Source organism: Gymnoscopelus microlampas (assembly GCF_963454915.1).
Source record: "Gymnoscopelus microlampas genome assembly, chromosome: 16".
Classification (NCBI taxonomy): Eukaryota; Metazoa; Chordata; class Actinopteri; order Myctophiformes; family Myctophidae; genus Gymnoscopelus; species Gymnoscopelus microlampas.
In genome coordinates this window covers 39,701,753-39,727,273 of record NC_139953.1, presented here as the reverse complement: position 1 = coordinate 39,727,273, position 25,521 = coordinate 39,701,753, and the positions used below count along the sequence as shown (strand labels likewise).

Genomic DNA, 25,521 nt, shown 5'->3' with positions numbered 1-25,521 from the left:
ACATCATAATTTACTGTCAAATTCTCAGTCTTCTTCCATAATCCATAGATATAAAGAGCTCATTAAATATTTTCAGTTCTTCAGAACAAGCTCTGGTTGTAAGGCTATGTATGTTGTTGTTTGTTTGTTAGTTTTTCTATTGGTGTAACTGAAATGTTTATCCACAAGGTCTCTTTTAAATGATTTGAATTCTCTCTCCTTGATCTGATTTGATAAAATCAGCATCCCCACCTGAAATGTATATGTTTACTAAAGAGCTGTGGTGGAAAGTAAATAAGTACATGTACTCAAGTACTTAAGTACACATTTGAGGTGTCTTTACTTTACTGGAGTATTTCCCATTTTCAATACTTTTGTTTTACTTCTACTCCACTACATGTCAGAGACAAATATTGTACTTTTTACTCCACTACATGTATTAGAAAACTTTATACTAGTTACTTTATTATTATTATTATTATTTGCAGATTTGGATTATTATTACAAAACATACAATAACCACTTACAGCCCTATTTAAACTTTGGCTATTTGAAAATAGCCGATCTACAAGCTCACAACACGTTGCTGTGACGTGTTGTGAGCTTGTAGATCTGCTATTTTCAAAAGATTTGTATACGTTTTATACATTTGAAACCTGTTAAATGGGATATTCTGCATAATGGATACCTTTACTTTTGATACTATAATTATATTTTGATGCCAATACTTTTGTTCTTTTACTCGAGTAAATTTTGAATTCTGGACTCTTACTTGTAACAGAGTAATTCTAAATTGCAGTATTGATACTTTTATTTAAGTAAAACATGTGAGTACTACTTTTACCACCACTGCTAAAGAGCTGGAGAGACGGGTGGACCTCATTTTACTGATCAAACACAGTGATTATATTAAAGCTTTGGAGGATTATTTGAACAGGCAACTGTCGTTTTCGGCATTTGGCCACAGGGGGGAGACACGCACGCACACAGGCACAAACACGCACGCACGCACACACACACACACACACACACACACACACACACACACACACACACACACACACACACACACACACACACACACACACACACACACACACACACACACACACACACACACACACACACACACACACACACACACACACACACACACACACACACACACACACACACACACACACACACACACAAGTTTGAGAACCACTGCTGTATGGCTACAATTTTATTTTAAGCATAGTTTTGTTTATTTGCACAATATGGCAACAAAAGTACAGTATAACATGTATATTCTATTATGTAATATTGTAATATTATCATTATCATTGTCACTATCATTATTATTATGATTATTACATAGTATTTTGCTTTGTTCCCAGCACAGGAGTCCACCGTGACTGGTCAACGCAACCAGATTGACACGAGTAATCAACCAATGAACGCCTCCGACGTCACGGACCGAATCAATCATGTGAGCGAATCACATTTCGGGGTAGGCGGTACCAAGTCATCACGTGACCGCAACATGGCAGCAGCAAGGTACTTTTAACATCAGAGGAGCTGTTGGAATAATAACAGAAACACTACACGCTCTGTTTTGGTAGCAATCAATGAACTGCCGTCCGTTAGTCAATTACTTGGCTTCGGTCTTTTAAATGTCCACTTGGAACGCTGGAATGATTACATATTTATTCCATATTATTTAGACAAATATATGCAGGTTAGCCTCTGAGTGCTAGCGATAGTAGCCAGGCAGTCAGGCTGCATTCTGAGTTGGTAAACACGCTGTAGTGCTGCCTGGCTGCTGCTGCTTCTCATTACAGTACAGTACAGTCACATAGGAGCTGTTCACAACTCAGGGGATGAACAGAAGGGACAGACGAGAGAGAAATCGGAGGGGATACAGTGGATCACGTCGTGAATGGCACAGGACCACACGGGAACAATGGTAAAACATTTATATTATAGGTTATTATGAGCTGTTCGTACCATAGCAAGTTAACCAGAAAACCTGGGGAAATGTTTTAGTTGCTCCACTGCGCCCCCTACAGATCTTGTCAATGGAAATATTCCATTGACCAGATCTGTAGGGGGCGCAGTTGAGTAACTAAAGTTATTTTTCCATCCGATGAAATATTTTCTTTGCTGGCCCAAAAAGTTTATTTTAGACGTGAGGTGGGGGGCTCCGAGTGTCCCCACTAAGGAAAGTAGGCTTTCAACATCTCAAACCAGTCTTTGTTTTGATGAGTAGCGAAAGTGTATTCTTGTATTTTTAATACGGACGAGATGCTGCGCTATCGGGGGTGTGCGGGCAGCGGCTGAAAAGTAACATAGTGTCAAGGAGAACTCTTTCTAACGCTATGGACCAGAGCAGCAGCTAGTTTTCCTGCAGGGGCCACATAAAAGCAAACAAAACAGAAATTGCAAATGTAATTGATTAAAAAAAAACTCAATACATTGATAGTGTGGTGATTACTAAATGCATTAATCCATAAACAATGTTTGTATGCAGTGCAGTTTATGCACGCTATTTAGTTGCGACTGCGAGCAAGTTAAATGCCATCAAAATAGTATTGTTGCAACTTTGATGCAGATAGCAGCAGCTAGCAGCTATCTGGATCAAAGTTGCAACAGCCCATTCATAGAAACAGATAAGTCCTTTCTGATTATGTCGATAAACAAACCAATATTGCTGCTGTAAGGGAAGCTTGGGTTAACTTATCCTAACCGCAAGCAACTATCTGGAATCTAGAGTTGCGATACCAACCCATGACAGCCCATTCATCCAAACAGAAAAGTCCTATCTGATTGTATTAAACAACGTTAAACTCACCAACAATGCATCTGCACGGAACGCTTGGATTATCCTCTTTAAATGAAAAGTTTGTTTCAGAAAAATACACCATAGACATTATTAAATACACCATGACGTTATATAAGCTACTTTCTGTAGATTCCGTGCAGGTGATTATTTTACTAAGTGTTGGCGTTTGGAAGCTCTCGTTGGAAATCACTCAATGGTCCTGCATACATACACCACCTGTTTCTAAATTGCACATGATTCAGGACGGTTACATGGCGGCTTTCCGACATGTCGCCTTTCCGACATGTCGCCTTTCCGACGTTAACGAACCCTATACCTAACCCTCACCCTAACCCTAACCGCACGCGGAAGCCACTAGTCGGAGTGGCGAGATGTCGGCGTGGAAGACTGTTACCATTCAGGACGCAGCAGGACGTTGCGTTAGTGAAAAGAGTTGCTTGCGGCTAGGCTAGGGTTATCCCATTTGTCTGTGTCAAGACTTTCTTTGAAAATAATCCATTTGCTGTCATGTATTTGTCAGTGAAGCGACTGATTAAAGCCATGATTTTGTCTTGTGTTCGAGTTTCACTCCTTTTAAATCACTCCAGGTCCTGCTGCATCTGCAATTTCGAAACGTGGTATGCAAGTGGTAGTAACTACTTGGATGCAAATGATTTAGTACAGTACACATTAATAAATAATAAAGTAATCCTGTTGATCAAATAATGTGTTTAAATATATATATTTTACCCAAAATGTGAATGTCTGTCTTTGTTCCTTTATTATAAACAAATCTGCAGGTTGCTCCCACACTTAGTCCAACCCTAGCACAAAAAAACACAAAGCCATCTGTTATGAAATCCTTTAGGGTCTAGGGTGGAGTTTGTAACATATAGACAGCCTTTTATAGACAGCAGATGGTGGTGATTGGATGAGGTGTGGGGCCAGGTAACAGGATGATTGACAGCTGATGAGACCTGTAGTGAGTGACAGAGGGAAGGAGAGACAGACAAGGGAAGGAATACAGAATCCTTTCTAATTTGTGTTTGCTATGCCACAAATGCGATGAGGTTTATGCAAAATATCAGTGAACAGCAATTTGTGGCTGTATCAGGGGCTAATTGCTGACATTCCAGACTCTAACCTGAGGCTGTCAGCTAGACCACAGGTTCTCAAACTTTTTCATGTCAAGGACCCCCAAATTGATATATATTTGGCCGCGAACCCCCATCTGAAAATGTGTCGTAACAGGGACCTCCAGAAAAGAAGATTTGTGTAAAAAAAAAAAAAAACTAAAATGTTTTGAATAGCCAACGTATGAAATATGGATAAAGGGGTTCAAATGATTGTGATATTGTGTTGCCAAATTTACCAAATTTAGCTGGGGACCTCCTGGAACCCCCTCAAGGACCCCTGGCGGTCCCTGGACCCCACTTTAAGAACCACTGTACTAGTGGGAATGACATTATGTCCTGCTAGACCAGTGTTTCTCAAACATTTCCCCCTATGCGAACATATTTTATGCCGTGGACCCCCATAACAGAAGATTTGCATTTGAAAACATTTCAAACATTCTCTCTCGAAAATGGCAGATCTACAAGCTCATTATGCGTTGCATCGTGACACATTCTGAGCTTGCAGATCAGCCTAAAATATAAAATAGGGGTGAAGTTGCCATTTCCGGTGCCATTTCGGGATAATGGTTGCGTTGCAAGGAGTTGCAGTTGTAACTTGTGAATCTTTGGTGTGGACTGGCCTTCATGAACACTACTGAGCTCTTGAGCTGCAAACGGTGCAGCTCTTCTATTTCTTTATTCTTTATCACTTGAACCCTATTCTAAAATAAAAATCTGTTTATTTTGACCCTCAGGCACGGCGACCCTCGACCTGGACCTTCTCAAACAGCCTCTCAGACGAGTCAAGATGGCGGCAGCTCAACCCCCTCTGCCTCTGCATCCAGCACTGAGCCCCCTGGTGAGTACAGAAAGAATAGGGGGGGGGGGGGCACAGCCAATGGTAATGACGACTACAACCCCAGAGCACACATAATTCGGGTGTTAGCCACACTTCACTGCCTACCCATTAAGTCCAGAATAGATTTTGAAATCCTTTTAACTACTTATAAAACACTACATGGGCTGTCCCTGCTTTATATCACTGACCTACTGCCCCCTAAGAACAATGTGAGATCCCTCAGGTCCTCTGACAAAGGCCTTCTGGAGATACCCGCGACCAAGCTCAAAACAAAGGGTGACCGGGTTGCTCCTTACACACCGTGGAACGCCCTACAAAAAAAAAATGCTGAGTCAGTCGACGGTTTTAAGAGCATGTTAAAAACACATTTATTTTGTGAGCATTTTGTCTCATGAAGTTTTTACCTGACTCACTGGTACAGGTCAATGTTTTGCTTTAATCCTTGTTGTATTGTATTATTACTCTATTGTGCTATTATACCCTGTTTTTAACTTGTTTTAATCTTGTTTATTTTGTGTTCAATTGTACAGCACCTTGTAACATTGTTTCCAAAGGTGCTTTATAAATAAAATGTACTTAATTACTTACTTACATCTACAAGCTCACGTGTCTTATTGCGACGCGTTGTAAGCTTATAGATCTATCAGCCATTTTCAAATAGCCAATGTACTGGATATATAGTGTATGTCATTGTGTATTTTAGTGAATGTTTCATATAGATTCTTGTAAACCATGTTTTTTCTGATCTATAGACCCAGTAGGACACAAAAAAAACGGTTTACATTTTTTTTGGCCCATAGGTGGCGCTACAGCAACCAATTCAAAACGCTAATTCGTGATTACTTACAAACTACTCATCAAATATTTATCAAATTTGATGGGTTGTTGCATCATGAGCTGAGGCACAACCTCTGAAAATTTGACCACAATCCACCTATAGCTGGCGCTACAGCAACAGATTCAATATGCAAATACACAATGGTGCAAGAGCTACCTGACGATTTTTAACAAATAGTGTATGTAGTTATGTAGCAAAAAGAAGTTAAGTGAATGTTTCATATAGATTCTTGTAAACCATGTTTTTTCTGTTCTATGGACCCAGTAGGACACAAAAAAAGCGGTTTACATTTTTTTCCCCCGCCCTGGCACTATTTTGGCACCATGGCAACATTTGGCAATGTGACGCAGTATTTTATGTCTGTCTCTATTTCTGTCAACATCATTTCTTCAAATCTGCATGGCCAATCTGCACAAATGTATGATGTGTCCCAGAAGACACCATAACATTTTCACCATGATCGGCCAATAGGTGGCGCTACAGCAACCAATTCAAAAAGCAAATTCATGATTACTTACAAACTACTCGTCGATTTTTTTAATCAAATTTGATGGGTTGTTGCATCATGAGCTGAGGCACATTACGAGGGAGCAGAGAACTTGGATTTTTTTGTGAATGAGAGGGTCAGAGGGGAAAATAACATGTGGGACAAAATGTCAAAGCTTAAGTATCGGACCTGGAAAGATGGATGCAAAACTATCAAGCTTAAGGCATCATCTGAGGTAGTCAGCTTGAAATCAACCAACTCACTGTTTGTTCGCCTGCTTCTTCGTTGCCAAGTCCTCTAGAGAACTTGACCTGCAGAACGTTGTGGGAACATACAAATTTGCGGATCACAATGCAAGCCTAATGAAGTCTGATGGTTCTCTGTTTCCGACTTCAGCCAAGTCTGCTCTTATCCATGAATTGGAAGGAGTGGTTTCAGGGACTGCATCTCCTGAAGAATTGATAGAAATGCAGAGTAGCCCATCAGCACATGTTGACCAGTATCTTGATTGATGGCATGGCAGTCGTGCAGGAGATAAATGTCCGGAAAGGTGAAATAAAATGTTGCCGAGATCTTGCAGAATGTTTTACTCGGAGTGTTGACATGAAGGCACGAGAATACACAGATATATACCTGTTATTTGACAACTATACAGTCACAAAATCCATGAAGGACCGAACAAGACAAATCCGTACAGCAGGAAGAGCATAAGACAAGGGGTACAAAGTAGAAGATTCCACACCGATCAAAGACTTCAAGGCTTTTCTAGGAACCAAGGAAACCAAGGTCAACCTTGTTCTCTACCTTGCACAAAAAGCTGTTGATCTTTGCAAACTGCCAATCACAACACACACACACACACAAGGGTGTCATGTCCACAAACACAAACATGGTGAACGTCACAAGTACACAAGAAGAGGCAGACACATTACTGGTTCTGTATGCAGTAGCAGTGAGTCGTTTAGGTAAAACACCACATATATACTCATGTGACACTGATGTGTTGGTACTTGCCCTTCGAAGGGTACCAGACCTTCAACCAGAGAGCGCAATCATCATGGGCACTGGAGATCAAAGACGGATGATAAAACTGAGACCCATCTACATGGCCATTGGTCCTGAACGAGCAGCAGCTTTGCCAGGATTTCACACGCTTACTGGTTGTGATACCACTGGTCACATCAGAGGAAAAGGAAAATCTACCTGCTTCAAATCATTCATGAAGGCTGGTGATGATGTACTCCATGCACTTGCTGAGCTTGGTGTTGGCCCTTATCCATCCTCAGAGGTGTTAGCTGGGTGTGAAAAGTTTATGTGTCAGCTCTTCAAACCTGGCTATGAATCAGCTGAAGTACTTCGGTGGCACATGTTTAAACAGCTCAAGGCCAATCAGGGTGTGGAAAAGATATGTCCAACGCAAGGGTCCATCATAGAACATATCCTGCGAGCACATTGGCAAGCAAATGTATGGGCACAAGACATTGTGGCTCAGCCAAAGGTTTTAGATCCACTATCTTTGGGATGGAGGCAGCAAGAGGATGGAAGTTGTGTCCCTGTAGTCTCAAAGGTTCCACCTGCACCAGAGGCAGTCGTAGAACTAGTCAAGTGTGCATGTGTTGCCAGCAAGTGCAGCGGCCGCTGTTCTTGCAAAGTCAATAATCTTCCATGCACAGAGCTCTGCAAATGTGAAGCTGCAGAAGATTCATGTAATAATCTTCAAGATGATGATGCTGAGAGTGATGACGATGATGCCTACAGTGATTGATTCTTTGTTGATTTGTTAAGTTGAGAATGTGTACTGTTGAGCATTCCTTTTATATATTTTTTCTCTGGAGGGGGGAGTATTATTATTTTTGTTTTCTTATTAACAAGGATCCATGTTCCATTTTATCAAAGGTTCAAGAATAAACCCTTTGAATTGAAAATAAACACTTTCTGTTTCTGTTTAAATAAGGTTTTTGTTAAAAATCGTCAGGTAGCTCTTGCACCATTGTGTATTTGCATATTGAATCTGTTGCTGTAGCGCCACCTATAGGTGGATTGTGGTCAAATTTTCAGAGGTTGTGCCTCAGCTCATGATGCAACAACCCATCAAATTTGATTGTTTGTAAGTAATCACGAATTAGCGTTTTGAATTGGTTGCTGTAGCGCCACCTATGGGCCGAAAAAAATGTAAACCGGGTTTTTTGTGTCCTACTGGGTCTATAGATAAAAAAAAACATGGTTTACAAGAATCTATATGAAACATTCACTTAACTTATTTTTGCTACATAACTACATACACTAATAGGGCTAATGTGGTTAAAGTGATTTTCATGCTGTTATATTATTTGCCTTTACCCTCTTAGTTATAACATAAGCATCACTGATTATAAATGATCAGAGATCTAATTTTGTAAATATTTTGTGAAAGCAAACAAATGATTATCCCCACAATATTGGCACTATCGTTATTGAGGTATTGGTCAAAACATTTTTTGTCTGCTTGTTTAATATAATTATTTCATTTCATTGTTCAATCCCGTCTCTTCTGTCCCTTCTTCCAGAGCTGCGAGGGTTTTACTTCGACGCGGACAAGAACCGTTATTTCCGCCTGCTGCCTGGACACAACAACTACAACCCACTGACCTGCGAACAGCTACTGGAGCGGGAGAGGGAGCGACGGAGAGCAGTGATGCTGACAAAGGACGATATGCCCAATAAAGTAGGTCTACTCTGGGAGCGCACAATCCTAGCTGTCCCATGATTAGAGCCCGACTAATGCAAGATCTGTGGGCCGTCCGATCCCGATTTTGGAGAGTCCTAGACCACCGATTACCAGTGTTTTGACCGATATAGGATAGAATAGAACATTTATATTGGCATTAAAAACGCCAACGAGGATGAACACAAAACAGCCAAAACTTGTTTCCATTGTGGTCCACTGTTTGGTCAAGAAGTGCAATTGATTTTCAAATCAATTTGAAAAACTAGATTTGATTAAAAGTTTGTATTTCTGAACATTTAACTTGCAGTATAAGCAAACAAATCTAAAATGCACATAAGGTAAACTTTATTTTATTTAGCCACTTAAGGCATATTCAAAAATGGCAGATCTACAAGCTATTTCTGAAACATTTTGAAAATGTTAAAATGACTGGGTTGAAAGTGGTTTAAAATCGACGCATTGGCTGCATAATTTGCAGATACAGATGTAATCCAAAAAGTCAAATAATGACCGATATAACGGCCAATCTGACACATCAGTCTGGCTCTACCCATGATAAGGAATTATTCCATTAATAGTAAAAGATATCGATAGAATATCCGCCGAGAAGCTAATAGCTAGTTTCAGCCCTAATCTCTACCTAGAAACATGCTCTCATCAGAGCAAGAAGAAATGTCATGCAGATATGTACAGTACTTCAACGTGGAAAGGGCGTGAATGTAGATATCGCCTCTTGTCTGGTGGAAACTAGGGATGCCACCGATTATTCGAATTTTAGAATATTCGTTACAGTCTCCATAATCGAAAATGATTTTTAAAATTCGATTTTAATAAAAAAAAAAAAAAAAAAAATTATTAAAAATATTTTATTTTTTTTTACTTTTTACTTTTTTTTTTTTTTACTTTTTACTTTTGTATGCCTTAGTTTCAATCAAAATATATGCTAATACTAATATTATAGTCTTAATAATTGTAAATGGCCACAGTTTCAGAGCGTTTCACTGTTTCAGCCCAGCCCAAACATGAACTCTGCAGCCGCACTGAGGCCCCTGCTGGAAAGCATCCCAGCCCAAACATTAACGTAACTAATAATTGGGCCGCGCAACCCAGAAATGACCGTGATAATGCTAAAACAGGAGCGAAAAAAAAAAAAAAAAAAAAAAAAAAATGTTTTTTTTTTTTTTTTTGAAAAATATTTTTCAAAAAACGGCGCCGTCGAATAATCGAAAAATATTCGCCAGGGCTGTCCGAATTTCGAATTGGCTGAAGGTCAGATTGTGGCATCCCTAGTGGAAACCTCATTTATGTCCAAAACTGTTACTTTTCAGGATTCAAATTCAAAAGCATCAAAAGTTGCAGATCCACAAGCTCAAAACACGTCGCGAATCTCGCGATCTGCTTCTTTTGATGCTTTAGTGTGACGCTGTAGTATGATCAAGTAGGGCGTTGATTTCCGAAAAAACACAAAAAGTTAACATTTGGAGAGAAGAGGTTTCTGCCCGACAGCAACGATGTATTCGCTAGGGCCTTTGTTACAGCATTTATTGATGCAACAGTGGATGTGATCATGTGTGTTACTGTTTGACAGAAAGCTCCAAGAACTGGTCTCAACACAGCTATACTGATGAACCAAAAACACCTCGGCCTGCTATCTGGGAACGCCTATTGTAGGTACTGTATCAGAGCACACACACACACACACACACACACACACACACACACACACACACACACACACACACACACACACACACACACACACACACACACACACACACACACACACACACACACACACACACACACACACGCGCGCCAAATAGCTATCAATATTAACAGACTGTATCAGTCAAACCGTGTTGCTAGGGTCCAGGTTTATTTCCTGCCAGGCAGCTACTGATATTCACGAACATAGCAACAGTAAATAAATTTGGACCCATTTAGATTGTTTTATGTGGTCAAAAGGTGAGAAAGTCTATACTGACTTGCCTATAGGCACTTCCTCTCTCGCTCTTTCTCTTCCGTAGAAAGAAAGCAGCCCATCCTCTTTGCTTTGTCACACTGTTTCTCACATTTGTTTTTTTTTAGAAGGTGTGTTATTGAGACGGATGCTTTTTTTCCTTTGCCTTGTTTATTGACTAGAATTCAGGCTTACTCTGCTTATTCTGATCTCACACTTGTAAGTGCAAGATCCGGACACACACACACACACACACACACACACACACACACACACACACACACACACACACACACACACACACTTACAGAGTGAGGGACAGATGAGCGACAATCCAATACAAAAACAAAATACAGTGGGGTCAATTTATGGGTCATTAATGTCAGCAGCATTCAGTCTCTCTATATATGTTAAAAAAGGTTGCCAGATGGTGTAAAATGTCAGAGCACACCCCCTTGTGGAGTAGAAATAGATTTGACATTTTTGATGGTTTACTGTGTGTTCTATAGGGCTGTCCATGAGGTGAAAGTGAGTGGAATGAGACGGCACAGACTGACGGTTCAGAGCTCAGACAGCAGCTACCCCGATACAGACAACTTCAGGCTGATAGTGGTAAACACACACACACACACACACACACACACACAAAATGGTGATTGGTGCATTTCTAAAGCACCTTTCAGTCTGTTTCACGAATCACACATTAGGACCTATGGCCTATCAAAATGTTTTCAGTCGTGAGATTTTATTTGGCTTTAATCCATGGCATTCTCGCCGGTCTCTCCAGGGCGACTCGGCGTGCGAGAGGGTGTTTACGGTGAACGACGTGACTCACGGCGGATGCAAGTACGGCATCATGACCTTCAAGGGCTGCAAGAGGGGCTCCATGTCTGCAGAGATGTGTGACAACCTCTACTTCACCAACCGCAAGGTGGGAACGAACACACACACACACACGATGGGATTAACGCTACTTATGTACAGTAAATCAATTATGCCACAGTTAGTTTCAGCACTCAGACAGCATCTCTATAGAATAAAGCAATAAGCCCCAAGAGGCCGTGGTTTTCTGTAGATTATACCACGGCTAAGAGGCGCAATGAGGCACGACATTATACCGTGTATACTCATATCGCAGCTCAAAAGTTGTCCCAAAATGACAGCATTCACAATTCATTGCAATAATAATAATAAACTTACAAAGCGTTTTTCGAAAACAGTGTTTACAAAGGGCTTTACAGTGCCAAGATAAAAGCCATCCATAGGGATAAACAACAATAGTCAATTTTAACCTATACATAAAGGTATATACACATATTGAAAGTACCACAATGAACACATTGAGTGCCGTTTTTTCAAATCCAACCGTCGAGTGCCATAAACGGCTATATCTGTTTTTTCACAATTCTTTTTCCACAATGATCCTAGGACTCTGTAAAATGGAATGGACGGATGTGAATCCACTCCAGTTTGGAACCGACATGTACCGGTATATGTTTTCTGAAAAGTTGACTTTATAGATATGCAGAAATGTGACGCCTCTTATTTTGCCTGTAGGTTAAATCCCCACCCTGTGCCCTTCTGAAAAATCTGAAACCTTGACCTGCTGTCTCAAACATGAACGTGTGTGTGTGTTTCAGGTGAATTCCATCTGCTGGGCGTCGGTCAGCCATCCAGACTCGCATGTGCTGTATCCTTCATTCATTCTTTGTTCCTAACAGTTTTCTGAAAAACCTATGTTGCTATATCAGTGGTTCTCAAACGTTTTTCATGTCAAGGACCCCAAAATGATATGCATTTGTCCACAGACCCCCATCTGAAAATATGTTGAATGCCAAAAACACAATTAAATCGTTAATCGCAATTATTAGTGTGACAATTAATCGTCAACTTAAATTTGTAAGCCCTAGTGGTGGTGTTGAGTGTTCCTTAACCTGAGCCCCCCCCCTGTTCAGGCTGTGTCTGGTGGGCATTGCAGAAACCCCTGGCTGTGTCAGCCTGCTGCCCGTCTCTCTGTTCAGCAACTCTAACCCAGGTCAGATAAGATCAAGAATCACTGAGTTTACTTATTTATATCTATAATAATAAATGTTTCCCTTAAAAAACCTTCGCTATCCACACGTTTCACACAGATTTAATTCCTTTGCTAAATAGTTACTGTATTGATTTGAAATCATTGTATCGTATCGCCATGAATGAACGAATATCGTCAACCATATATCGTGATGCGTATTGTATTGCTGTTAAAATGTATCGTTACACCCTTACTAATTACCCATCTGTCTCTCCTCTTTGTGTGTGTGTGTCTCTGCGTTGTGCTCTCAGACCAGCCAGGCATGTTGTGCAGTTTTAAGATCTCTACGGCGTGGTCGTGTGCCTGGTGCCTCAACCCGCAGGCAGACAAGATCTTCAGCACAGGTCAGATCAACCACAATCCCCTCTAAATACACTTTTTATTGTCACATTACTTTGTGTATAGTTTGTACTTGTCTTATGGTCTGCACTGATAAAAAATACTTGCCAAATGTCCCCACAAGTATAGCAGAATTTGAGAATTACACTTGGTTGCGTGCGGGTGTCGCCCACTGAAAATAGCTGATTTACAAGCTCACAAAATGTCGGCCCGACACCCGCATGCAACTAAGTATAACGCTTAGCTTTAGGGTTAAGGGTAAAAATGACCATGAAAAAAAACTGTCCTAAACTTTTGATGTCCTCACAAGCATAGTACAATAATACGTGTGCGTGTGTGTGTGTGCAGGTCTCTCCCGTAGGGTGATAGTGAAAGACGCAGAGACGGGGCGCACGCAGACGTACGGCGTCAGCAGTGACGTCCTGGCTCAGCAGTTTGCTCTCAGGGTGAGAAAACCGGTGTGGACTTGTAGATCTGCTAAGTAAACTCAGTCGCTTGAGTGGTTAAAATCTTAAGTCAGAGACGGCGTCGACAGAGATATTACAATTGTATATGGATTTACAATTGAAAAAATATTTGACTGTTATAAGTATGCTATTTTTGCAGAGCGACATGTTGCATGACACTTTGTCACAGAAACATAAATCAGGCTTTAAAAGGTTTGCTTCCTCCCTCACCACCATCTCTGTCCCCCACACACTCAAACCTCCTTTTCTCTCTCTCTCCCCCTCTATTCCTCTCTCCTCTTCCCCCCTCTCCATCTCACTCACTTCTTTTTTCTCCTCTCTCGCTCCCCCTCTACCCCCCTATCTCTGTCATTCTCTCTCTCACTCACTCACTCCCTCCTCCTTCCTCTTCTCTCTCCCTCCCTCCCTCCCTCTCAGGCTCCTGTGTTGTTTAATGGCTGTCGTTCGGGGGACATCTTCAGCATAGACCTGCGTCAGCGCACCAGTCGTAAGGACAGCTGGAAGTGCAGCCGCTTCCACCAGGAGTCTGCGGTCACCTCCATACGCATGCTGCACGACGAGAACTATCTGCTGGCCGCAGACATGCTGGGACAGGTCAGCGTCACGGCCCTCTCCTTGTTTCCCGTCTCTCTTCAATATGAACTGTAAAAAGAGGCAGACAAAGCTCAGAAAATCTCTCTATATATATATATTTCTGTTTGCCTTTTAGGCTAACATGACAAACTGGAGGTTGTTTATTTAATAATTGTATACTTTCTAAACATAACGGAAATAGACAATCTTTATCTGACATCAACCTGAGCCAAATGAACACGTACCCCCAGACGCAATTAGAAGAATGCATTACATCTACTTATGAATATTTGATCTATTTGATCTGTGTTTATGTAAAACCATTAGTGTGTGTGTGTGTGTGTGTGTGTGTGCAGATCAAACTGTGGGACGTGCGAGTGTCGAAGGTAGTGCAGGAGTTCAAAGGGCACAACAACGAGAGTGCCTACCTGCCCGTCCATGTCAACGAGTCAGAGGGGCTCCTCCTAGCAGGTGGGCTGCCTAGCAACCTCTGTAAACAAACGTGTCTGTTCACATGTCATCGCTGTCGGGACGAAACCTTGCATGTCCAAAACTGTTTATTTTAACCCACACACACACACACACACACACACACACGCACACAACCACTCTCCAAAATGTCAATTTGTGTGACACTTGTATGACTTAACCCATTTAGACCGGGAACCCATTTTTCGGGTTTTTACCTTTCAATCCGTGAACCCTTTTGGGGTAGTTGTTGCTATGTACAGTATGTAGCAACATAATGTTTTTAGAGTCGGCCTCAGGTCTAAATGGATTAAGCAGGGCATTTATATACTGCTAAAAACGGCAATAAAAACGTTATCTTTTTATTGAGAGAAAAAAGCCACGAAAATCCCACAATGTCACAATTTGCAAGAAAAACTAGTCAGGGCAGAAATAAGCTTCCATTATGATAATAATACGTACGATTTATATAGCGCTTTTCTAGGTACTTAAAGTCCATACATTATGTGTTTTGCTTTGATGTTATTTTTCCACAAGCGTGAGACAAAATCATGACACATTTATTCCCTACACACACACATTGGAACAGCCAGCATCCCTCTTCTTTGATTCTGATGTGCATTTCAGTGGCTCTCAAAGTGGGGTCCTTGGGGGGGGTTTCAGGGGGTCATTTTAACCACTTTATCCATATTTTATACATTGACTATGAAATTAAAATGCAGATGTACAAGCTCACAGTGTGTGCTGCAAGCTTGTACATCTGCTATTTTGTCGGGAAACAGGAAAAAATGCATCTTGAAAGCAATTGAAAAGGTTGAATAATAATAATTTTCTCTTCTGGGGGTCCCTGGCACAATGTTTTCAGACGGGGGTCTGCGACCAAATGCATATCAATTTGTTGGTCCTTGGCACGACAAAGTTTGAGAAGTAACTGGTCTATTTATTTCACTTCTCTCTCTCTGTGTGTCTCCACAGTGGGTCAGGACTGTTACACCAGGCTGTGGAGTCTGAGTGACGGTCTGCTGCTCAGGACCATCCCCTCGCCTCACCCCGCCGCCAGGGACCTCATCCCCAGCGTGCAGTTCTCCTCTCAGCTGGGGGGCCGCGGGGGCGCGCCCGGCCTGCTCATGGCCGTCAAACACGACCTCTACTACTTCCCTTACAACACGGACTACCAGGACGCTGCGCCGCAGCAGCAGCAGAGCGCCTGAACTGGAACTGGAAACCGGACCGGACTGGGTTCTGAACTGGTCTGGGTTTGTAGGTATAGGGCTGAGCGATATGGGCAATTTCTGACTAAAACGGAGGTCTTCAACACGCGGTACGGGACACCTAAGGGGGTCCTCAGAATTACTACAGGGGGGTCTCCAAATCTTTGTGTGACAGGAACCTTTATTATTTTATTTAAGTTAACCACTTGAACCCTAGCATCCCTATATTCTGAGGGTAACATTAGCCGAAAATAGCAGCTCTACAATCTCACAACACGTTGCAGCTTGTAGATCGGCTATTTTCAGCAAAGAGGTTTGGTGTGGATGAAAAAGGAGCAGACCAAGTACAGAGCCTATAAGGTCAAGTTTACTAAGTGTTGAGAGTTTTAAATGTCTGGAAATACACTGATGATAGTGCTGTCAAACAAATCTATGAAAAAGTTTAATATGCAACACAATTGTATACAATATGTAGTGGGGGTCCCTGCCTCATCTCTCTCTCAACTAATAAGGGGTCCATGCATGGCCTGAAAAACGTTGAAGTCAAAACCCCTGGCCTAAAACATCGATATAGATAATGTGACGATGATATCAGTTTAATTTTCAGGTCTCCAAATAAATAAAAAAACACCAAAATACCCGATCTGCAAGTTCACTTCGCTATTTGTGGACCCCCAGTTTGGCATGCATAAGGCCATGGACCCCCGTAACTCAAGAGAGTCCATTTGGTTCCATTTTGCACCCTCGCAGAGTTAGTCCTGCAAGGGTCCATTTGGTTCCTATAACTATCAATAATTTAGCTGGGGACCCGTCCCCGCCAAGGACCCACTTTGAGAACCACTTAAAATAAGGCGTAAGTGATTAAAACCAGGGAAATATAACATAACACTAATGTCATAAGCCTATATTATGATATCCCAAATCCCAGATGTTATCGAGTCTCTTATGAATATATATTGATTGTCCAGCCCTATGGCCCAGCCCAGACCGCGTTCTGAACCAAGCCCGTTCCCGGGTTCCAGGAACCGTGATGCGTGAGTTGGCTCTCATGCCAGTGCCACACGCATCCCACAGCTTTTGCAAGAGGGAAAAAAACAAACGGGAGCTATGCTAAATTTACCGTTTATAAGAATGTCTATGGCCTCCAGTGACTCACAAACACACACACACATCAAGCTGTTTTTCTGGACTCTAATCTGCCTCAGCTGTGGGCTCGGTCTGCAGGACCCCCGCGGTGGAGCCACGCTTCAAACTACAGCCAACTGACAGAGCATCCATCACTATCTGAAGAGATATATACCGCTGGTTCTCAAACTTTTTTGATTTCAAGGACCCCCGGGTTTGGTATGAATTAGGGCGCGAACCCTTTTAACTCTGGGAATGCACCAACAGTATTGGTCCATTTGGTCCTATTTGTATACTCTCAGTGACAAACCTCTTAAAGGTCCATTTGGTTCCTGACTATCAATAATGTAGTCGGGGACCCCCTGGATCCGCCTCGAGCACCACTCGGGGGTCCCAGGACGGACAAAAAAAAAACAGACAGACCATGTGACCGCAGTTTTACATTCAGAGACTGCTGATGATACATCACCTGTATATCAAACTATCATTATTGACATACGTTATGGAAAAGAATTATGCACAATGCAGAGGCTAACTAGCTTTATTTTTATCATTGTTTGGGGCATTTTTATTTTGTATAGCAGTGGTTCTCAAACTTTTTCATGTCAAGGACCCCCAAATTGAGACTTATTAGACTTATTACGGCTCTAGCAGTGATTCTCAACCATTTCAAGGACCCCCAGTTTGACATGCATTAGCTACGGACCCCCATTTAATGGCATTTCTATCTCTTGGACCCCAATTTATATTGTAAAATCTATGTTGATTTAACTCTGAGAGTGTACAACGGGTCCATTTGGTTCCATTTGTACACTCTCAGAGTTACAGACCCATAGGGGTCCATTTGGTGCCTAATCTATCATTTAACTGGGGACCCCCTGGAACTCCCTCAAGGACCCCTAGGGGTCCCCGGACCCCACTTTGAGAACCAATGCTGTATAGGACAGGAGAGTGTAGAGACAGGAAACGCAGGGCAGAAAGACGGTTGATGTGCGCACTTTGAGAACCACTGCCTAGTCTTCCTGGGATCTTGAGCATAGTAAATCTACCTAGAAACCACAGTCAGTCAGACTCAGACACATACGCGTTTTATGTTTCCCCAAAAGGTTGAACGTTCTATTGAAATCCATGTTTTTAAGGACAGCTTGTAGCTAATGTTAGCTTAGATAACATTAATACAGTACAATTTTGATCATGCATATGCATTTTGAACGGTGATGAGACCTTGACCTTGCGGTTATCTGAAAATTAATGCACACCCTCCCGCCAATCCGAATCTGTTTTTCTCGGGGGCAGTATAATAAATCATGAATATAATCTCCATATCGCAAGAGTTTGCCTTTGTTACAATAGGAAAATCATTTGGCAAAGTATTGTGTTGCTGTGTATATCGAATCTGAGGCCTACAAATCACTACGAATCAAGTTTCAGGAAATCTTTCCTCGTTTCATTGTTTTTTTTCTTGACGACAAAAATGTTTTGTTCATGTATCCCTGAATATATCACAATATTGTCACTGTCAGGTGGAAACCTAGCATGTCCAAAATGTTGCAATGGATCCAATGTAGTTTAGTCAAAAGCTCTTAATGTTAATACTTACCATTGGTTAAATATTTATAAAGCCCACGGACAGACTTAACCACTTTCAACCTTGACATCCCTATTTTGGGAATGTTATCATAAGTGAACAAACAAAAAACAGCATATCTTCAAGCTCATAACATGTCACGTTGCAAGCTTGAAGATCGGCTACTTTTGTGTAAAACATGGCATTTATTTATTTTTTAAACGCAAGGTGCAATATGGAGATAAAAGGTTTCTGACTGACAGTGGCGAATGGCGATGTGAAGAATGAATCCTGATTTATTTTGTTCATCTCTTGCAACATTACCGGACGTGTTCGCGTCTAACTCAGTCTGACTTCAACAATCAACTTTTTTTTTTCCTTCAAAATAGTAAAACATGCATAAAATGTTTATAGGAATAAGGCAGTGTGCAAGATAGGACCCATAAACCTTACATTCTCAGGAGTACACAGTAGGATACAGTAGGAATGCCACATTCGGTAATTGGCCCTAGACCTAGAAAGGTGTAATTATACATTTTTAATTGGATTTGTGTGTGGGGGGTGGGAAGCAAACACGCAAACAGTACAAGTGTGTTAATTAGAAGGGAAGGGGTAAGGTGTGGTGGTGAAGGGCTCGGGGCAGGTGGAGGGTGCGTGATGGCTTTTGAGGTTGCAGTGCAGAGATGGATAGCCTCAGGGTATCTGGTGGCAGAATCCAGTGGTTCTCAAACTTTTTTAATTTAGATTAGTCCCCACTCCTTGGGGTGTTTTTTGTCTCTGTATATTTGCACATTATGTGAAATTTTCCCTCAGCATTTACCCATCCCATAACTACTAGGAGCTGATGGACAGGTTTATTACGTGTGCCACTACGGCGGCAATAGCAACGGCTGCTTTCTGAGGAACCAGAGATCCAAATTCATAATCAATTTAAGGGTAGCATTAGGTAGCAGCAATACAGCCTGCTGATAAGGTTATGATCAAGGTTTCAGGGCAGGTGGAGGTAGCCTGGTTCCAGACGAATCTGCCATTGCAGAAATAAATTGCCCTCGGCAGACTAGGATTAGGTCTGGCCCCTCTCAATAAAGATTGGATTTCTCTCCCTCCGAAGTTGTGAGGGACCAGTCAGGGCCCAGTATGCAAATGTGGTTTCACAGTACTTAAGTAAATGTACTTGGTTACTTTCCACCACTGTCTGGGGCCCATGGATTCCTCCACCCTCTTCTCAGCTGTGGTGAGTTACCTAGTGAGACTGCTCCTCTCCAAGTGACTTCCAGACCCTCTGCACAGTGGAATCTGACTGGAAATAGATTTCAGTTTCAGATTATTATTTTTTTAAATAAATGAATGCAATTCCTGCAGTGTGCAGGAATACGTTATTCAGTACCGTTACTTTTGTCCAACTCACCTGTACAGGACAGTTTGAATGTGTGAACATTTCTTTCTTAAAGGCTTTAGTCAGTGCTACAAGAGTAAACAGATGTATGGCCACCACGTTGGGGAAAAGTAGCTTTGAGGCATGTTTTTATTGTCTAAAATAAAGCCATGTTCTCGTTTGAACTCCAGACATTATCCACAGAATCAGGTTGGGACGTTGTGTGGAGCTGACCCTTTCACACATGAACGTGTTGAAAGCTCCTCCCAATTTAACATGAGGGAGAGATGCGAGGAGGACTTGTGATATTTTCTTTTATCCATTTACTTCCATAGAACATGACGGACTGTTATGACTATAAGCTCTGTAAATAAACATAAAAGAAAACCATTATTGAATTTGTACGTTTATTTCACATGCTGAAATGTTTATACTGATGAGTAGGGTCTCCCCAGTTGATTAATCTGTCGGTTTTGTCTTAGTCCAGAGATTCTACCAGGGGGGTCCCCAGATGATTTGCTTAATGTGCAACATTGTTTTCTCACTCAACGGTAAACAAAGCAACATACAGTAGAAGTGTATTCAGGGTATCTGCACATTTCTAAAGTTACAATTTAAGGACTTTTTAATACCGCTAAAATTAAACAAAGTACACCATTTCTGTGTCAATAGCAATCAACGTCTGCTATAATAAATGTCTTACGTTGGCTAAATTGTGAATTACCTGAGAAAGAGGCAAAACTTTTGAAAATAGCTAATCTGTGGAACCGAGTCAAACTAAATGTAAAGCCTCAACTCCAACAATTCCAAGTGCTTGTCAGGTTGGGGGTCCCCAGTTCAAATATGATTTTTTGGGGGGGTCGAGGCCTGAAAGGGTTGAGAACCACTGCACTAGTCCATCAATCTGGGAACCCATCAGCAAAAACAAAGAATCTGGGTTCTCAGATTTGAGAATTGACTCTGAGACTCTTATTTTATTGTGAATCTTGGAGGAGGCAGCAAATACAAATTTGTAACGGCTAATTTCACTATTTAATTATGTTTGCGTTTCTTTTCTTTCTTTCTTTTTAAGCCATTTCACAAAAGGGGGCAGAGGCTAGTCTATTTGGGGCTCCTTGATATGGATTAGTACATAAACTCAATATAGAGTGAAAGTATAGTCATATTACATAGCATTCAAGCAGTGTATCCCCTTCATTTTAGATATTTAACTGATGTATTCATCTGGAATCACATCATCTTCAATTAGACTCCTTGTGGTTAGGTTGTCATTGTGTATCGGTCTGCTGGCTCTCATCAAACCACCCATTCCAGGGAGTTTAGTGGTGCAGTGTTTATCCCATGTGGCGTGACGCTGAAACAAAACAATAGGGACACATGTCTTAGTGGTTTTCAAAGTGGGGGTCCCCAGGGGAGCAAATTCTAAAGGAGAAGGAAAATAAATTAAAATAAATACACACACACACACACACACACACACACACACACACACACACACACACACACACACACACACACACACACAAATTCAATTGTGCCAGTTTATTCACTTTCAACCTGGTGTTCCTATTCCAAAACATTTTTGAAAATAGCTCAAATAGATGATCTGCAAGCTCACCCAGTGAGACATTGCATATCTGCTATTTTAGCTTTTTCTAATGCCATTTCACAATGGGGAAGGCAATGGCTATTTGGAGGTCCTTGGCATGGATACGTTTGGGAACCCTTTATGCAGTAGTTTGAAGGTCAGCATGTAATTATATACTAATAATAGCAATAATTACAGTAGGTAGGTACCAGCATCCATATTCTATGGAGAACATTAGCCAAACATCTGTTGTATGGAGATAAGAGGTTTCCACCCGACAGAAGATGATAGGTTGAAAGGTTTACCTTCTTTTCGTCTCTTTTGCGAACACAGTCAATGAAAGGATCGCTGGTGTTTGGATCCGGGCTACAAACCAAACATCGGACCTGGAGCTGACAGACACAATTAAAGCACAGACAGATGTGGAGCTATACTGAAACAGCTTCTGTCAACTTCAAACATGGCTTGTTTTAAGAATAGGGTTTTGTGTGTGAAAATAACAGATCTATAAGCTATAAATTAGCCAATAAGATTGGCTAATTTCACTATTTGTGAAATAGGGCTTAATTGGTTAATGCATGATGTATTTTTTGGGTCCCAGAGATCCCTTCCAAGAAAAGTAGAGTCAAAACTACAATTGTCTTTGAAATGTAGTGGCGTCAAAGTGAAAAGTATAAAAAAAAACTCTTGTAAAGTACAGATACTCAAAAATGTGTACTCAAGTAAATGTACGTCACATTTTAGGTTTGTTTATTTGTCACACTCCATTATGGTGAACCTTCATAGCTTCATACTGGATGCACTGCATTCACACACCTGTTTGAATGGACACGAGGGCCGGTGTCTGTGTACTTTTGCACCGCTGGCCTTTCTGCACACTGTGTTCTTTAAACGCACATCGACTCTCACCCGGGGTGTGACCTACAAGAGGATGACAAACGTTAACACCTTTATCTGTGGTTTTCATTTCCTTCTTAAGCCCAATTTATACTTTGTCACAGCGCATCATGTTCTGAGTTTGTATATTGGCTATGTTCGGTATGCTACACTTTGGCAGAGGTTTGGGTTGTGAAGTCATGATGTAACCCACAAACAAACATTTGGTGAGATAGAGATAGTAGTTTATCCATTGATTAGAAATTGATATTCCAAAAACAGGTTTCCTCAATGACTTACATTGCACAGTGAATCAGGTCACAAAGTCACTCTTTTAGCACATAAACACAAACAAAGCACTACTGACAGTATATAACATTACAAAAAACAGAATAGCAGTATTTTCTTTTTAATAAACATCCCGATGTGAAGTAAGTGGTGGTTTTGATTTGTTTATTTTGCTCTCTTATTACTGACTCCATATTATGATGCCGTATTACTGACTCCCGTTTGGTCACATCTTGTCGCAAGAAGTCACTATAGCACTATTTGGAAGTGCAAATATGTTGACCTACTGCCTTATATTGCCCTATTACTGACTCCCTATTGCCTTATGCTGCCTTAAGTTATTACTGACTCTCTTCTGCCTTATGCTGCCTTATTACTGACTGCCTACTGTCTTATGCAGCTATACGCTTACACACATGGATTGCCGGCCTGTGTGCCAGGTGTGCATGTGTGTCTTTAAGTGGCACGTGTGTGTGTGAGTGGTGCATTGTGCCTCCTGTTAGTGTAATTAGTTGCAGCTTTTTGCTATCTGTCGCAGCTGTTTATACAGTGCTCAGACATACAGTAAAGACATACAAACACACAAAGTGACTTGTAGAAGCGGCCGGCACCGCTCACAAATGTCAGCAGTTACAATACATTATATCAGCTCTTTCAGAAGAGAATACACTCGTAACATACAGTACAGTATAAGCTACATTTATGAAAACAACAAAAAAATACACCATGCATAAATTATGATTAAAGGCACTTGAATAAAAAATAATAAAAAACAAATGCAACAACATTACCTGTGCGAATTCACCAATCTCATTGAAATTCAGATGGCCAAAACTAAGCTGTTGATTTGCTTTATCAATCGCCAGATCAACAAACTTCTTCAGGCCAGGGTCCAGCAGGCTGTAGTTGCTGTCATGCTCCTGTCCTGATGTCAGGCACACAACAGCGGTCAGGAATAACGTGGATAAACTAACTCTCATCATATTCTCCAACAACAACAACATACAGTAGACCTTCAGAGTCAATTGTTGTGTGGAGTTGGTCAAACCTTGAGCCAGAGGACATACAAAGAGCAGCAGCTGTTTGTGTGATCTATTCTCGTTTTTTTGGCACCGGTCAAAGTTCAGTGGGGGAAGTGTGGCGATCGAGGTTGGCATTTCAATGTCTATCTAAACCAGAGGTCTTCAACGTTTTCAGGCCAAGGACCCCCAAGCTGAGAGAGAGATGAAGCAGGGACCCCCTACTCTATATTCTATAAAATTGTGTTTCAGATTTAACTTTTTTTGTTTACTTGGTCTGCTCTTTTTTCCCTCTACACCAAACACCTCTATGCCAAGAAAATAGCCGATCTACAAGTAGATCGGCTATTTTTTTTGGTAAAGTTCTCCTTAGAAAAGGGATGCTAGGGTTCAAGTGGTTAAGGTAAAAAAAAAAATCATATCACACAAATATTTGGCGGACCCCCTGTAGTAACTCTAAGGACCCCCTACAGGTCCCGGACCCCCTGTTGAAGACCTCTGATCTAAACTAAAGGATTGAGAGCCGACAACAGTTTCCTCGGCTGAATGAAGAATGAAGATTTATTTATTATTTATCTATTATAAGTTTATTTGTCACTAATTCAGGTTCAAGCAGCGAAATGCAAGTGTGGTCCGCAAAATACTGTGCAACACCTACATGGCAATCCTACTATAATTCTAGTAACCTCTGTCCGTAGTGGTGAGTGAGTGAGTGAGTGAGTAGGTGAAGCTACCCGGTTCTCCTCAGTAGCTGGACCAATTGCTCTGATTTTGCACACAGCCATTGACCATTACCATCTGAACTTAACTGTGAAGCCCGTTTTTCAATTTCATCAAATCTCAGCTTCTTATTAGCGTTTTTGTGTCAAACACTGTCGCCATGGTTACGGGGCTGCCCAGCTATGGGACGAACTGCCTCCCGGGTTGCCAGATCATGTGCGCATATCCCCCCACGGATGCGCAGCGCCGACCGGGTATGGTCTAGTAACAATAATAACCAAAAGATGAGAAGTTGAGAGGAAGCCTTGTGAAGAAATTCTATAGCAGCAATCGCATAATATTACAGATGCAAAAAGCATCACACACAGGGTAATTGTTTGCCCTGGACAGTGTCTGACACAGACAGGTTTACACCGTAGAATAAAGATTTTTTTCCCCACAAACTACATGTCATGTAATGTCAGTTTGTTCTTTGAAAATGTGTAACAAATAAGTTTAATGTTTTAATCCACTTAATGAAGTCAGATTGTATATTTATATTGCTGTGTTTTAACCCACTGTATTGATTCATTTCTGGTCCCCTGAACTCCTCTTAGATGCTGCTACAGTGGCCTTTGTGTCTGGGCATAATAAACTACTTGTGTGTTTGTATGTTTTTTTTGTGTGTTAATACTCCTGTCACGAGGCAGCCCGTGCCCTATAGGGAACGGTCATATAGGGCGGAGCCTCGCCCAGAATGACGTATTCCGGTCGCCATTTTGGTGTCTACACTGTAAGTACATTTACTCAAGTACTGTTATTAAGTACAATTTTGAGGTGCTTTTACTTTACTGGAGTATTTCCAATTTGTTATACTTTTACTTCTACCCCACTACAACTCAGAGGCAAATATTGTACTTTTACTCCACTACAATTATTTGAAAACTTTAGTTACTAGTTACTTTGTAGATTTTAATTATTATAAGCAAAACATTAACCACTTCAGCCCTATTTTAACGTTTGGCTATTTTGAAAAAGTTGCTGTAGATCTGCTATTTTCAAAAGATTTTAATACATTTTATACATACTGTATGATACCTTGTG

General features: G+C 41.2%; 2 protein-coding genes across 4 annotated transcripts; one reads left to right on the top strand and one right to left on the bottom strand.

Moving 5' to 3' along the window:
• Positions 1-1,523: 1,523 nt before the first annotated feature.
• Positions 1,524-18,326, top strand: wdr21 (WD repeat domain 21). 2 transcript variants are annotated; one of them, XR_014602576.1, is made up of 14 exons: positions 1,524-1,927; positions 4,653-4,756; positions 8,628-8,785; positions 10,377-10,459; positions 11,258-11,360; positions 11,536-11,679; positions 12,389-12,438; positions 12,704-12,783; positions 13,074-13,166; positions 13,510-13,607; positions 14,046-14,222; positions 14,558-14,672; positions 15,645-17,591; positions 17,956-18,326. XR_014602576.1 is itself a non-coding variant. In XM_084082688.1 (13 exons), exons 1-13 carry the CDS (start codon positions 1,842-1,844, stop codon positions 15,878-15,880), a joined length of 1,527 nt encoding a protein of 508 aa, XP_083938814.1. In that variant the 5' UTR covers positions 1,524-1,841; the 3' UTR covers positions 15,881-18,326. The 2 variants fall into 2 exon arrangements, 1 of the variants encoding a protein (XP_083938814.1); XM_084082688.1 differs by having other exon boundaries at positions 15,645-18,326.
• Positions 18,327-18,460: 134 nt separating this feature from the next.
• Positions 18,461-23,714, bottom strand: LOC311063315 (uncharacterized protein). Of its 2 annotated transcripts, XM_084082689.1 has the most exons (4): positions 23,491-23,714; positions 22,352-22,456; positions 21,841-21,927; positions 18,461-21,301 (listed from the first exon to the last, which is right to left on the bottom strand). In XM_084082689.1, the coding sequence occupies exons 1-4, from the start codon at positions 23,701-23,703 to the stop codon at positions 21,155-21,157; spliced, it is 552 nt and encodes a 183-aa protein (XP_083938815.1). In that variant the 5' UTR covers positions 23,704-23,714; the 3' UTR covers positions 18,461-21,154. The 2 variants fall into 2 exon arrangements, with proteins under 2 accessions (XP_083938815.1, XP_083938816.1); XM_084082690.1 differs by lacking the exon at positions 21,841-21,927.
• Positions 23,715-25,521: the final 1,807 nt, after the last annotated feature.